At 38.2% G+C, this 15,614-nt stretch overlaps 1 protein-coding gene across 12 annotated transcripts in view; it reads left to right on the forward strand.

The window, feature by feature from the left end:
- Positions 1-15,614, forward strand: part of PCCA (propionyl-CoA carboxylase subunit alpha) — a 436,358-nt gene that overhangs the window by 269,626 nt on the left and 151,118 nt on the right. For all 12 annotated transcript variants that reach the window (XM_025364068.1, XM_025364063.1, XM_025364064.1 and 9 more), the window contains one exon: positions 6,456-6,558. In XM_025364068.1, coding sequence (XP_025219853.1) covers positions 6,456-6,558 — 103 coding nt within the window. The remainder of the gene's footprint in view (positions 1-6,455; positions 6,559-15,614) is intronic.

The following is a 15,614-nucleotide window of genomic DNA, read 5'->3' on the forward strand; positions in this document are numbered from 1 at the left end:
TTTGGTGTGCTGGTGCAATAAAATACTTCCCAGCAAGAAAAAAAGGATGAACTATTCCACAACGTGGATGCACCTCAGAAACACTATATTGGTCAAAAAAGCCACAGTTTTTCTTTGAGTCTGTTCATGTGAAGCTCAGAACAGGCAAGCATAATCTCTGGTTGACTGTTAGTGACAGGCAGAGCCAAGTGCCTGGAAGGGTGAATGATGGAACTTAAGATCTTGGAATTGGACTGTATGTTAGTTTTGTAAGAGTAAAATTTTAAAAAAGTAACAGTTGCTGAAACAAAAGAGGGATTTCAGATATTTCTGCACCAAATTATGGTAACAATAATAACTAATTTAGCATTTATGTGCCAAATACTACTCTAAGCATTTTATACCTTTTATCTCATGTGAGCAGCATATGGGTTAGGCATTCTTATCATCTTTGTCTTGCTGATAAGGAAACTGAGGCACAAGAAGGCTAAGTGAGTTGTGGATGGAGGTCACACAGCTTTTGCAGGTCTGCACTTGGTCAGTGAGACATGGGGTCTGCTGGGGTGACAGCTGTGCCACAGTGCCTTTCCTGGCTGAGCATGCCCAGTGTCTAAATTGAGAACCTTAAGCCCTTATCGGTGGAAGAAGGAAAGGGAGTATGCATACTATTTAAATATCTGAGATTGTGAGTAACATTACGTATTCTATCCTAGATTCAGATGTCATTTGTGTAATTATTTGTAATGCTAATAACACCAAACTTGGGGGTGTTCCCTATTTCTCAGCATGATTATGTGATACAGACTCTTCCACACAGTCTCATATATTTGAACATACACATTTTCAATTGCATGTAGGCAGAATTCTAATCCTCCTCTATGCCAGTTCCTAGCTTTGAAGAGGTTCTCTGAAAATGCTGCTTTTATCTTTCTTCTGCAGTGATGAACTTTAATGTTGGAGTGTTGTAAGTTCTCACATAATAAGGCTTAGATTTTTGTTTGGTTTGGCAGTAGACTTCTGTTTAAAATTCCTTTAATCTGTTCATTCCATGCTTTTTATATTCGTTTTAATAACTGATGGCTCTGTGAAGAATTTTTTTTTAAATTTATTGCACTAGTAAAAAACTACTAAAACTTGTACTTAACTCTTCCTCCGTCTCAACATGCTAAAAGTGAGTTTTCCAGTGAATTGCTGAATTTTTATCTTCCCTGGGAGTTGTTCCTCCCCTTCCCCAACCCTGGGGAAATAAGAAACAATTCATATACTAGATCTAAAGTTTCATTAAAATTGCTTATGCCCTGTCTCAGGCATTTTAAGTGGGCCATCTGTCTAAACATCTCTCTCTCTTTTTTTTTTTTTTCTGATCATTTCCTCGACTTATTCATGAGCCATGGGAGGGCTCCTTTGTAGTCTCCATGTAGCTGGTTCTGTCTACCCCCACTGAATACATCTATGTGCTTGCATAACATATCTTTTCACTGTGCTAGAAATTCTCTGAACTTGGTTCAGATGAATGGCCCACTTTCTGAAGGCCTTTTTCTTCCTGCAAAGATTTGTATGCAGAAACTGACCTCAGTGGCCATGGAATGCAGCATATTATTCTCGATCATTTTACAGCCCACCCACTGTGAAAGTTATGATGAAGCATTTCTTAATGATTCCTTGACCATTAGCATTGTTTTAACTCAGTATTTTACTTCTAAAAAGGTGATGGCACAATCAAAACCCAGCTTTTTTGAGTGTCTGAAATTATGGTTTAAAATGCTTATAATCCTTTCTAACTGAAGATGCTGAGAGTTTTTATGTTTATACAGTCTTCTTTTAGATAATGACATGTAACAGCAAAGTATTTACTCAAAACCTCCCTTTTGAGTAAAATATTCCAGTAAGTTAATGTATTAGTATTAATAGTGACAATCAGCTGACAGTTTTTCACCATCAAATATAAAAAATTTAGTTTTGTTGAGCATATTCATCCTGGCTGGCTGATGATAAACTGGACAGACCTGGGTTAGAGCTATTATTTTGTTTGCTTAGTGAGTCACTGTTTATGTGAATTCTTTTTTACTGGGGTTTTTGGGTTTCGTTTGTTTTTTAAAGAAATAATTGATATCAGCTTTGCAGGTGACTAACAAATTGCACAGATTAAATGTTTGGTCAGATGACAGCATCTTTCACTAGAAATACACTTTGTTAAAGGAAACTGTATCGTTACTATGGCGAGTTGAATGAAGTTCGAAGACCTTTTCCCTGTTGTCAGAGAGTTGTTCAAGAAAATCTTCTTTGAGACTATTTTGAATTTAATGGATCTGTATAATTCTTTTCTAAACATTTAGAATATAATTATAGGTAATTGTTACTATCATAAATCTGTGCTGGTTAAATTAATAAGAATGTTTCAAAGTAAGAATTATAAATGTGTTTTCAGTGATTTTGCAGAAATAGAACGTGTATTCTTTCAGGTTTGTATTTTTTTTTTATTTATAGTTTATTTCTATTGCAGAGCATATTTATATCTGCCAGTTAACTGGCATATATGCCCAACCCATCCATTTTATTTAAAACCAAAACAAAACTAGTTTCAAACGTATGTCAAGCCAGAAGGAATCTTTGTAAATTTTGTTTGTAGAAGAGTGAACTTACAAAGAGATTCCACACTTTTGACTCTTTTTGGTATTTGGAGGTCTTTTACAGTGAAGCCTTTTTCCTATATCCTGTTAACATATCACCCTAAGAGAAATTGTTAGAAAAAGGCTGGGTACTGTCTCTCACACCGGTAGTCTCAGTACTTTGGGAGGACAAAGCAGGAGGATCCCCTGAGGCCAGGAGTTCAAGACCAGTCTGGGCGTCATAGCGAGACCCGCCCCATCTCTTAAAAAAAAAAAAAAAACAGACCTGGTGGTGGCACACACCTGTAATCCCAGCCACTCAGGAGGCTGACACAGAAGGATCATTTGAGGCCAGGAGTTCGAGACTGCAGTGAACTGTGATAGGGCCACTGCACTCCAGCCATTGTGACAGAGTGAGATCCTGTTTCTTAAAAGGAAAAGAACAAATTGTTAGAAAAGTGCCATTGCGGGAGTTAAGTGTGTAGAAGAAGCAGTAGCTTCTTATCACTTGCCTAGTTCTGATCCACTTTAACAGGTGTAGAAATGTTGGTTCAAACAGATTAAGTTCTCAGTTACATTGCTAGTAGAACAGGCTGAGATTTAGACCTGGATGTTTTAACTCAAAACCCTGTACTCCTTCCATAAGGTCCCTCCTGGGACAAATTATAATATATATGAAACAGATGTGAATCAAAATAAAACAATGGAAAAATAAATAGTACTTAGGTTTTGGAGAGTGGCAACTATATGTCATCACCATCTATAAGGTCCCTTTCTGTGGGAAAATGGGTTCTGGGTTGGAACAGGATGTCAGGATTAACAATGTTCCAATGCCTCTGGAAGCAGAGACTCGTTACATAACAGAAGGGATTCTCAATCCCTACTCCATCAGGCTGCTACAGTTTGAAAATTATTACAGCATATGACATAGATTAAATGGAAGAAAGATCTCTTGAGTTTATGCTATAATTAACGAACAATTGGTGAGGGAGGCAATATTTTCCTTGAAGGATCTGTTAGTGTGAGAAACAGAGAGATGAGATGAGGATCCAAAGTTTCTATAAAGAAAGAGGTTTCAGTTATAGGGGAAGTAAGAATATAGGCTGAGAACTGGGACAACTACTCATTATAAGAGCTAGCATGTATACACCTAATTTAATCAACACATCCCTGTCAATGCAGATGTTGTTATAATCTTTTATACACAAGGAAACTGAGACAGACAGTTTGCTCTGGGTTTTGTACCAGCTTCTATGAGTCATCAGGGCCTGAAATCAAAAACCACTGTCTGCTCTCTACCTCTTGGTAGCTTGGCTTAAGAGTCTAGCCTAACCAGATAGACAAATCAGAGAATAAGCAGAAATCAAATTGAATGCAAAAGGTGGGTTCTTACTTTTAAGGGCATTGAATGGTAGTTAGGTTAATAAAGATTTAACTTGGTGTGGGGTAGAAAACCATTCAATGATCATGAGCGAGGTAGTAACATAATTCTTGAGGAAAGCACAGATTTAAGAAAGTGAATTTGCACGGTCGTCTAGATGTGAGGCTGTTTCTGCAATCACAGTACCCCTGTGAGACTGAAGTATTGACCCCATTCGAACTGAGCAAAATGAAGTCTAAACGAGATGATAGGTATAGTCCAGGGACACCCAGGGAGTATCCAGGAGCTTGGGGTACACGCTGCTCCTGTCACACCTGTGCTCTGTCCCCTGGGCAAGTCAGCCTCCCCTTCTGCACATGCTTGGTGCATAGTAGACACGCCTCACATTCTTTTCTACTTATCCCTCATCTCTTTGTCTCCATCCTGTGCTAGGAGCTGGAGATACAAAAATAAGGAATGATTTTGGTATTTTAGGAACCCCCAGGACACTGGGAGACAAACATATAAACAAATAAATGCCCTGTAGAATAAAGGTGCTAAGAAAAAAAAGAGGCAATGCCAGCACAGAAGCCCTCTCTTCCCTTCTTCCTTTCTGTCCAGACCTCCTTTTCTTTCCCTCTCCTCCTCCCCTCCGCACTGTGTGTTGTCTCCCTCAACTCCCCCACACCCCATTCATTCATACTCTCTTGTGTGAGGCTCTGTCCCCTCAAACAGTTCTCTTCACACTGCCAGAAAGAATCTTCAAGGCCTGTGTTGTACAGTGTGCATTGTTGTTAATGCGTTTTTTTACTTTTATTTTTACTTCTATGGTATTTAAAACATATCCTTATCTTCAGAATGATGCAGATCAAGAAGTAGTAGATCAAATACAAATATGTATTTAAATTAATAATATTAATCATCAGATATTGAATCTAGAGATGATTTGATTAGAACTATAGTTTTTGTGACTCTGACTTTTTTTAATGCTGAATACATAGAGACTTCTTTTGAAATTTGGTGGGTTTAAATGAAAACATAACTTGGAACATTTTTTCAGAACTGTGGTTTAAGCTGACACCCAGATACTACAAAACGCTGATGTTTCGTGCTGAGTAAATATTACTTCACAAGTATAAATATGCAATACTTAAATTAGGTTAATTCTGAAATCATTAAATTTTGTTACTTTAAAAAGTCATGGGAAACATTTATATTCTAAAAATATTTTTGTCTTTGGCTGCTTGATACAGAGTTTCTGAACCATGTAATTCTGATCATATGCAGGAAAAGACCCGTATGATAAGACTAACATTGTTCATAGATATGGAGTCCTTTTTGGGAGTTTTAGGTGATGGGGAAAACCAGGGCTAGAAAAGAAATAGCGTGTAAGTTTCCAAGATGAGGACTGTGTTTTATTTCTCTGTGGTGCCCCAAAACTTAGAGCCAAGTACTTAGTGTTTGTTGAACTCATAAGTCATATAGGGTTTTTTGTGTGTGTGTGTGTGGGGGGGGGGCTGTGCTTTATTTTAGCAAAATTTTGATGTTGTCCTATTATATAATAACATAATAAGTGGGTATCTGAGTAATGTTTAAATTTATTTTTTAAATTTCATGAATTTTTAGTAATAACATTATAAAATAAGTATAGCTTTGTTTTGTTTTGTTTTGTTTTGTTTTTTTGCAAAATATAATTATATTGGCTGGGCGTGATGGCTCACGCCTGTAACCCCAGCACTTTGGGAAGCTGAGGCGGGCGGATCATGAGGTCAGGAGTTCAAGACCAGCCTGGCCAAAATAGTGAAACCCCATCTCTACTAAAAATACAAAAAATTAGCCAGGTGTGGTGGCGGGTGCCTGTAATTGCAGCCACTTGGAAGGCTGAGGCAGAAGAATCACTTGAACCCGGGAGGTAGAGATTACAGTGAGCCGAGGTCGCGCCGTTGCACTCCAACCCAGGCGACAGTGTGAGATTCCGTCTCAAAAAAAATAATAATAATTAAAAAAAATTATATCCTAGCTAATGTACTAAGGCATTATTCTTCTAATTGACATCATGAAGAAACATTCTATATTATCTTATAAGTAGAATAATGTAGAGAGAGGTTCATTGTTTAATACATTTTTAGTCTCATCACCTATAAAGAACAAAATGATTTTCTAGGCCCGATCATGCTGACTCAGTAATTCATTTTATGTCTCTGAAGCTTAAGGCATGGCATACTTATTCATTTCATTTTAATTTTTTTAAAAAAACTATTTTGAATAGTAACCAAATATTGAAAAAAACTAATACTGCTTCAGGCAGACAAATTTGTGAATGACTGTAACAATTAAGCAATTCAAATTCACAGAATAGATGATGATTCTTAGAATAGGTGTTTAAAATGTTCTCAAATACATTCTATGGCAGTTTTACCCTGCACACTTTATATAAAAGGGAAATTAGTTTATTGAGAAATAATAATATATCATTATTAACTCTTTTTCTTTTCATTCTACTTTAGAATGCCTATTATTAAACCAGACATAGCCAACTGGGAGCTCTCAATAAAATTGCATGATAAAGTTCATACTGTAGTAGCATCAAACAGTGGGTCAACGTTCTTGGTGAGTTTTCTTTCTTTATTTTCTTGGTAATCTTGATATTATCTATGAATATTTAAAGCCATTTTTAACCTGTTCAGTGACTCTTATCTTTTGAATTTATAGCACCTCTATGTACTTGTTTCATCTTCTTTAGGAAGCTGAATGGAAATGGAAATTTTTTGTTCTCTTATGCTAATTAGGAGATACATTTCCAGATTTAGCCACATCCTAAACTCACTTTCTGATATTTGATTCATTTTTCTTTTATGCTATGAGAAGTATTACTTTCGCCTTTGTTACAGAGAAGAGCATTTTGAATTACAATTCCAAATGTATGATAGTGGTGGCAGGTAACCATCCTTTTAAAACAAATAATCTGAAGCCTCACGTAACATTATCTTTAGATCTCATGTTGCGAGATGCTCTTGAAGCTAAATTTACCTCTTTAATTGACATTCTTTTTGTTTTAAAGAACTTAAACCCCTTGGATATAGTGTCCAAGACAGAACTGCTATAGTTGGAATTCTAGTCTATAGTGAACAATATTACACTAAGATTTCAGTGTTTATACTGTAGTATGAGTGATATGTTTAAACCTGTGATTCAAGTGTGCCAAAAAATACCATTAAGAGTTGCTATTTTAAGTCGTATGCCTTCGTATTTTCAGCCTGAACTCAAGGAGGTTGCTATTAATATATAGTTAGTATAATGAATATTCTGTTTATCTACATTTCTCTTCTAATGGCTAAGTTGCATTGAAATGTCATTTTGTTTTGGGGAAACAAGTGAATTTTTATCAGAATATTGAAATAGGATGTGAACATCAAAATCATATAATTTCACACAAATAAGACCTGGTGTGGCTTGAGAGGGGTGCGGCAGTTTCTTGATCTCAGTGAGAAAATATCACAAGTCGAAGATTCATGAGAATTCTTTTATTCCACAAATTATTGTTGCATGCCTACTGTGCGCCAGATCAGTTCCACGCTGTTGCCCTGGGGAAGTTGACGTTCTTGTATGGTGTCAGACTCACAAATCAATGATGTCAGTCCATGAACTAAGGGTAATCGCCTTGGTTTTCTTTAAATGTTGTGACTCACTATATAAGCCAAAATTGCTAAAATGTTTTTTTTTTTTTTTTTTTTTTGAGACGGAGTCTTGCTCTGTCGCCCAGGCTGGAGTGCAGTGGCGGGATCTCAGCTCACTGCAAGCTCCGCCTCCCGGGTTTACACCATTCTCCTGCCTCAGCCTCCCGAGTAGCTGGGACTACAGGCGCTCGCCACCTCGCCCGGCTAGTTTTTTGTATTTTTTAGTAGAGACGGGGTTTCACCGTGTTAGCCAGGATGGTCTCGATCTCCTGACCTCGTGATCCGCCCGTCTCGGCCTCCCAAAGTGCTGGGATTACAGGCTTGAGCCACCGCGCCCGGCAAAATTGCTAAAATGTTAAGATACTGAAAGAGACTTCACTCAGCTCTCTTAAAATGAAAGCTATGATGGAGTTAAACAGCTGTCTCATGAGATCCTGTGTGACTCTCTACATTCCACCTATTGACGTGGTCATTTCAGAAAAACAGCGTTGTAGGTGGACATTTAACCAGAGATCAGGTTGAGTAGCAAATTATAGGAAGTGAATAGTAAAGAGTATCAATATTACAATGTACCATTTTTTTTTTTCCTGGGGGAAGATTACCTTTACAAAAATGTAGACTTTAGCATAATTTTCAGTTCTGTATTGAGTCACCACTGAAGCCTTACTGTAATCTGATATTCTGATACAATGTTCTTTTAAGTAGTGCCTTGCCTTAATAAAGAAAACTGTCTAGATTACTTTTTAGAGCTGTTACTTCTTTTCCTTTTCTTTTCTTTTTTTTTTTGTTTTTGAGATGGAGTCATGCTCTGTCACCCAGGCTGGAGTGCAGTGGCATGATCTTGGCTCACTGCAGCCTTGCCCAGGTTCAAGCGATTTCTCCTGCCTCAGCCTCCCGAGTAGCTGGGACTGCAGGCGCATGCCACCACACCCAACTAATTTTTGTAGTTTTAGTAGAGATGGGGTTTCACCATGTTGGCCAGGCTGGTCTTGAACTCCTGAGCTCAAGTGATCCTCCCACCTCAGCCTCCTAAAGTGCTGTGATCACAGGAGAGCTGTTGCTTCTTTATGCTTGTTTTAGATTCCATGCTGAAAACTAGAGACCTCTGGCCTGACTGCATATGTGGTAGCTTTAATTTTTTTCTGTAGAATTATCTCCAGCTTCACTTTTTAGCTTATGAGGAAAACAGGTCTGTTGTTAAAACACATCAAAATCAGTACATTAAAAATTTCCCTGGAAAATATCTACTTTAGTATATAGTATCAGAAATGATTTCCTATATTTATTGGCTTAGCTACTGTCAGAGCATCAATAGCCCAATGAATAGCATATGCACATGATAGCATAGCCCTTTTTCCTAGGCATATTTGAATTGAGCTACTTTCATTTGACATCAGTATTATGAAAGGAGGCAGGTTGAACAGCGTGGTGTAAGTAAAGGCTCATTGGTAGAAAGATTTCAATAGTATGGCACTATTGTCTGCTTTTAGGGTCATAGACGGGAGAGCTGTGATTGTTAACTTAGTTTCCCAGATCACCCACTGTCACATCAAGAAAAAAATTAGCCTACAGGTGACAAGCTAGGTCTGGGTTAATGACTCTGGAGATAGTGCAGGCACTACTTAGCACAGTGAAGCTTTAGGTGCCCCACATTTCTAGAGTTCTTCTGTTTAATTTTTACAAGTTTAAATTATAAGATATTTCTAATAAGGAAGGTACAGCAAATGCTGCAGATTTTCCTTACGGATCTCCTATTTAAAAAGAAAAATGTATAGATTAAGCTAAGTCCTGTTTTTACATCATCCTGTTCTACTTTCTCCCAAGCAGTGGCAGCTAACATGAAGATGCTGTGTGTCCCTCCTGTACGTGTTGTTAAGAATTTTGGTACATATGTATATACCACAATAATGGTAAAAAGGAAAGTTGCAACAATATATGTACTTAATGGCACCGTTTATGTAAATTTTAGGCAAAACAGTTTCATTTACAATAGAATCAAAAAGACTAAAATACTTGGGAATATATTTAACCAAGGAGGCGAAAGGCTTGTACACTGAAAACTACAAAAGGTTGCTGAAAGAACTTAAAGAAGACACAAATATATGGAGGGATATCTTGTGTCAGGGACTAGAAGACTTAATATGGTTAAAATATCAGTACCTCTCAGCTACTTGGGAGGCTGAGACAGTAGGTTCACTTGAGCCCAGGAGTTTGTGCCCAGCCTGGGCAACACAGCGAGACTCCATCTCTGGGGAAAAAGAAAAACGAAAGAAGGAAATGTCAGTACTACCTGAAGTGATCTACAGATACAATGCCATCCCTATCAAAATCCCCAAATACATTTTGTTGCAGACATAGATAAATTTATTCTAAAATTCATGCAATTTCAAGGGGGTCCCAAATAGTCAAAACAACCCTGAAATAGAAGGAGAAAGTTGAAAGCCTTATACCTCCTCATCTCAAAACTTATTACAAAACCACAGTTTTCAAAACAGTGTGGTACTGCACATATATAGACATATATACAGACCAATGGACTAGGATAGAGAGCCCATAAATAAACCCTTGTATGTCATTTGACCAGAGTTTCTAAAATATTCAGTGGAGAAAAGACAGCATTTTCAACATGAATGAATTTGGGCCCTTTTCTTACGCTATATACAAAACTAACTCAAAATGGATCAAAGACCTAAATGTAAGAGCTAATGCTGTAAAATTCTTAGAAGTAAACACAGGGGAAGGCTGGGCACAGTGGCTCACGCCTGTAATCTCAGCACTTTGGGAGGCCAAGGCGGGTGGATCACTTGAGCTCAGGAGTTCAAGACCAGCCTGAGCAACATGGTGAAACCCCATCTCTACTAAAAATACAAACATTAGCTGGGCTTGGTGGTGTGGCGCACACCTGTAATCCCAGCTAGTCAGGATGCTGAAGCAGGAGAATCTCTTGAACTCAGCAGGCAGAGGTTGTAGTAAGCTGAGATGGCGCCACTGCACTCCATTCTAGGTGACAGAGTGAGACCCTGTCTCAAAATAAAAAAAAAAAAAAAAAAAAAAAACAGAAGAAAACATAGGGGAAAAGCTTCATGGTATTGGATTTGACAATGGTTTCTTAGACATGACACCAAAAGCACAGGCAACAAAAGGTAAATTGGACTACGTGAGAGTTAAACACTTCTGTACATGAAAGGAGAATATCTTCCCAGAATTTTCATCCCTCCTTTAAAATTTTTCATTATAAATACTATATAAATGTTTCATGCAAATATTTTCTCCCATTCTGTGGGTTGCCTTCTTACTCTGTTTTTTCCAAAGTAACCACTCTGTCAGATTACAGACAATCAACAGAGTGAGAAGGCAACCCACAGAATGGGAGAAAATATTTACAAGTCACATAGCTGATAAGAGGTGGTGGTGGTGGTTGTTGTTTTGAGGCAGAGTCTCGCTCTGTCGCCCAGGCTGGAGTGCAGTGGCACAATCTTGGCTCACTGTAGCCTCTGCTTCCCAAGTTCAAGTGATTCTTCTGCCTCAGCCTCCCGAGTAGCTGGGATTACAGGCACATGCCACCACACTCGGCTAATTTTTTTTGTATTTTTAGTAGAGATGGTGTTTCACCATATTGGTTTCGGCCAGGCTGGTCTCGAACTCCTGACCTCAGGTGATCTGCCCACTTCAGCCTCCCGAAGTGCTGGGATTATGGGTGTGAGTCACCATGCCCACCCCTGATAAGAGTTTAATATCTGGAATATATAAAGAATTTTTTCAACTCAATCGCAAAAAACACAATTAAAAATGGGCAAAGGACTTTCATAGACACTTCTCCAAAGAAGATATACGCATGGCCAATAAGCACATGATAAGATGCTCAATATCACTAATCATTAGAGAAATCCAAATCAGACCTACTACCTCCCACCCATTAGAATGGCTACTATCAAATAAACAGAAAATAAGTACTGGTGAGAGTGTGGAGAAGCTGGAACCCTTGTGCACAGTTGGTAGGAATATAAACTGATGTGGTTACTTTGGATAAAACAGTATGATGGTTCCTCAAAAACTTAAAAGTAGAATTATATACTAACCTTAGAAAGTTGGAAATTCTGACATGTGCTATATAACACACATGAATCTTAAGGACATTATGCTAGGTTAAATAAGCCAGGCACAAAAGGACAAATACTGTACAATTCCACTTATATGAGGTACCTGGAGTAGTCAGACTGATAGAGACAGAAACTAGAATGGTGGTTGCCAGGGACTGAGAGGAAGGGGAATGAGAAGTTATTGTTTAAAGAATACGAAGTTTCACTTTTTAATATGAAAGGTTTTCTGGAGGTAGATGGTGGTGATGGTAGTAGGAAAATGCAAATGTATTTAATACCACTGAACTGTACCCTTAAAAATGGTGAGGATGGTAAATTTTATATGTATTTTACCACAAGTAAAACATATACGAAACAATTCAAATCAGGGTTGTGGCTGGGTGCAGTGGCTCACGCCTGTAATCCCAGCACTTTGGGATACTGAGGTGGATGGATCACCTGAGGTCAAGAGTTCGAGACTAGCCTGGCTAACATAGTGAAACCCCATCTCTACTAAAAATACAAAAATTAGCCAAGTGTATTAGTGCGCGCCTGTAATCCCAACTACTTGGGAGGCTGAGGCAGCAGAATCACTTGAACACAGGAAGTGGAGGTTGCAGTGAACTGAGATTGCGCCGCTACACTCTAGTGTGAGTGACAGAATAAGACTGTCTCTCAAAAAATAAAAATAAAATAAAATATGAGGGACGAAAATTCTGGGAAATGAATGCATGGTAGAAATAAAAGTTAAGTGAAGTATTAATAGTAGGAGAGGTGAAGTATTTTATGTGCTTTAGGTCTTAGTCTGATTTCTGAATACAGCTGTCTGAATAATGACAGAATTAATTAAAAAGTATAAAACCTGCTAGACACAAAGTGGAAATATTATTCAGCTTATCGTGGTGATAAACCCAAAAGTACCAAATAAACTGATTTTTATTTGTAATTATTTCATGGTTCTCTTCTGGATTCCCAGTATGTTTTCCATTTCTCTCTTGCTCAGTATAACACAAAACTGGTCAAGATAGTTTTTGGCCAGGTACAGTGGTGTGCACCTGTAGTCCATCCGCTCAGGAGAAAAGAAGTTTATGATGAATGAAAATATTTAACACAGTTAATATCTTAAAGATGGTGAAAAACTAAATTCATGTTGAGTATGATTCACCTGAAAGAATGAATTGAAAGAGGAGTGTCAGAGTAGTCCTGATGTGTAAGAAAATTAGTTAGAAATTTGGCCTTCCTTAGTGATGGAAAAATGAGCACTATGCATGCACTTTTTGAAAAGTTTTGCCTGATGTTTCATGTTTACTACTAATAAACTAGAAAGCAATTATATATGATCCTATATATTGAATTGTTACAGTGGGCCAATGGTAGAAATTTTTGTAAGGACCTAAGGGTTTTTTGTGTCTCTTTCTCCTTCAGTTCTGCTCTGATCTTAGTTATTTCTTGTGTTCTGCTCGCTTTTGAATTTGTTTGCTCTTGCTTCTCTAGTTCTTTTAATTGTGATGTTAGGGTGTCGATTTTAGATCTTTCCCGCTTTCTCCTGTGGGCATTTAGTGCTATAAATTTCCCTCTAAACACTGCTTTAGCTGTATCACAGAGATTCTGGTACATTGTGTCTTTGTTCCCATTGGTTTCAAAGAACTTGTTTATTTGTGCCATAATTTTGTTAATTACCCAGTAGTCATTCAGGAGCAGGTTATTCAGTTTCCATGTAGTTGTGCGGTTTTCTTAATCCTGAGTTCTAATTTGATTGCACTGTGGTCTGAGAGACTGTTATGATTTCCGTTCTTTTGCATTTGCTAAGGAGTGTTTTACTTCCAATTATGTGGTCAATTTTGGAATAAGTGCGATGTGGTGCTGAGAAGAATGTATATTCTGTTGATTTGGCATGTAGAGTGCTGTACATGTCTGTTAGGTCTGCTTGGTCCAGAGCTGAGTTCAAGTCCTGAATATCCTTGTTAATTTTCTGTCTCATTGATCTGTCTAATATTGACAATGGGTTGTTAAAATCTCCCACTATTATTGTATGGGTGTCTCTTTGTAGGTCTCTAAGAACTTTCTTTATGAATCTGTGTGCTCCTGTATTGGGTGCATATATATTTAGGATAGTTAGCTCTTCTTGTGGCATTAATCCCTTTACCATTATGTAATGCCCTTCTTTGTCTTTTTTGATCTTTGTTTGTTTAAAGTCTGTTTTATCAGAGACTAGGATTGCAACCCGTGCTTTTTTTTTGCTTTCCATTTGCTTGGTAAATATTCCTCTATCCCTTTATTTTGAGTCTATGTGTGTCTTTGCACGTGAGATGGGTCTCCTGAATACAGCACACCGTTGGCTCTTGACTCTATCCAATTTGCCAGCCTGTGTCTTTTACTTGGGGCATTTAGCCCGTTTACATTTAAAGTTAATATTGTTATGTGTGAATTTGATCCTGTCATTATGATGCTAGCTGGTTATTTTGCCCATTAATTGATGCACTTTCTTCAAAGTGTTGATGGTCTTTACAATTTGATTATGTTTTTGCAGTGGCTGGTACTGGTTTTTCCTTTCCATATTTAGTGCTTCCTTCAGGAGCTCTTGTAACGCAGGCCTGGTGGTGACAAAATCTCTTAGCATTTGCTTGTCTGTAAAGGATTTTATTTCTCCTTCACTTATGAAGATTAGTTTGGCTGGATATGAAATTCTGGGTTGAAAATACTTTAAGAATTTTGAATATTGGCCCCCACTCTCTTCTGGCTTGTAGGGTTTCTGCAGAGAGATCTGATGGGCTTCCCTTTGTGAGTAACCCGACCTTTCTCTCTGGCTGTCCTTAACATTTTTTCCTTCATTTCAACCTTGGTGAATCTGACGATTATGTGTCTTGGGGTTGCTCTTCTCGAGGAGTATCTTTGTGGTGTTCTCTGTATTTCCTGAATTTGAATGTTGACCTGTCTTGCTAGTTTGGGGAAGTTCTCCTGGATAATATCCTGAAGACTGTTTTTCAACTTGGTTCCATTCTCCCCGTCACTTTCAGGTACACCAATCAAACATAGATTTGGTCTTTTCACATAGTCCCATATTTCTTGGAAGCTTTGTTTGTTCCTTTTCATTTTTTTCTCTAATCTTATCTTCACTCTTTATTTCATTAAGTTGATCTTCAGTCTCTGATATCCTTTCTTCCACTTGATTGATTTGGCTATTGATACTTGTGTATGCTTCACGAAATTCTCCTGCTGTGTTTTTCAGCTCCATCTGGTCATTTATGTTCTTTTCTAAACTGATTATTCTAGTTAGCAATTCCTCTAACCTTTTTTCAAGGTTCTTAGCTTCCTTGCGTTGTGTTAGAACATGCTCCTTTATCTTGGAGGAGTTTATTATTACACACTTTCTGAAACCTACTTCTGTCAGTTTGTCAAACTCATTCTCCATCAGTTTTGTTCCTTTGCTGGCAAAGAGTTGTGATCTCTTGGAGGAGAAGAGGCCTTCTGGTTTTTGGAATTTTTAGCCTTTTTGCACTGGTTTTTCCTCATCTTTGTGGATTTATCTACCTTTTGTCTTTGATGTTGGTGATCTTCGGATGCAGTTTTTGTGTGGGCATCCTTTTTGTTGATGTTGATGCTGTTCCTTTCTGTTAGTTACTTTTCCTTTTAACAGTCAGGCCCCTCTGCTGCAGGTCTGCTGGAGTTTGCTGGAGGTCCACTCCAGACCCTTTTTGCCTGGGTATCACTAGCAGAGGCTGCAGAACAGCAAAGATTGCTGCCTGTTCCTTCCTCTGAAAGCTTTGTCCCAGAGGAGCACCTGCCAGATGCCAGCTGGAGCTCTCCTGTGTGAGGTGTCTGTCGACCCCTGCTGGGAGGTGTCTATCAGTCAGGAGGCATGGGGATCAGGGACGTACTTGAGGAGGCAGTCTGTCCCTTAACAGAGCTG

This window comes from Theropithecus gelada, chromosome 17, assembly GCF_003255815.1.
Source record: "Theropithecus gelada isolate Dixy chromosome 17, Tgel_1.0, whole genome shotgun sequence".
Lineage (NCBI taxonomy): Eukaryota > Metazoa > Chordata > Mammalia > Primates > Cercopithecidae > Theropithecus > Theropithecus gelada.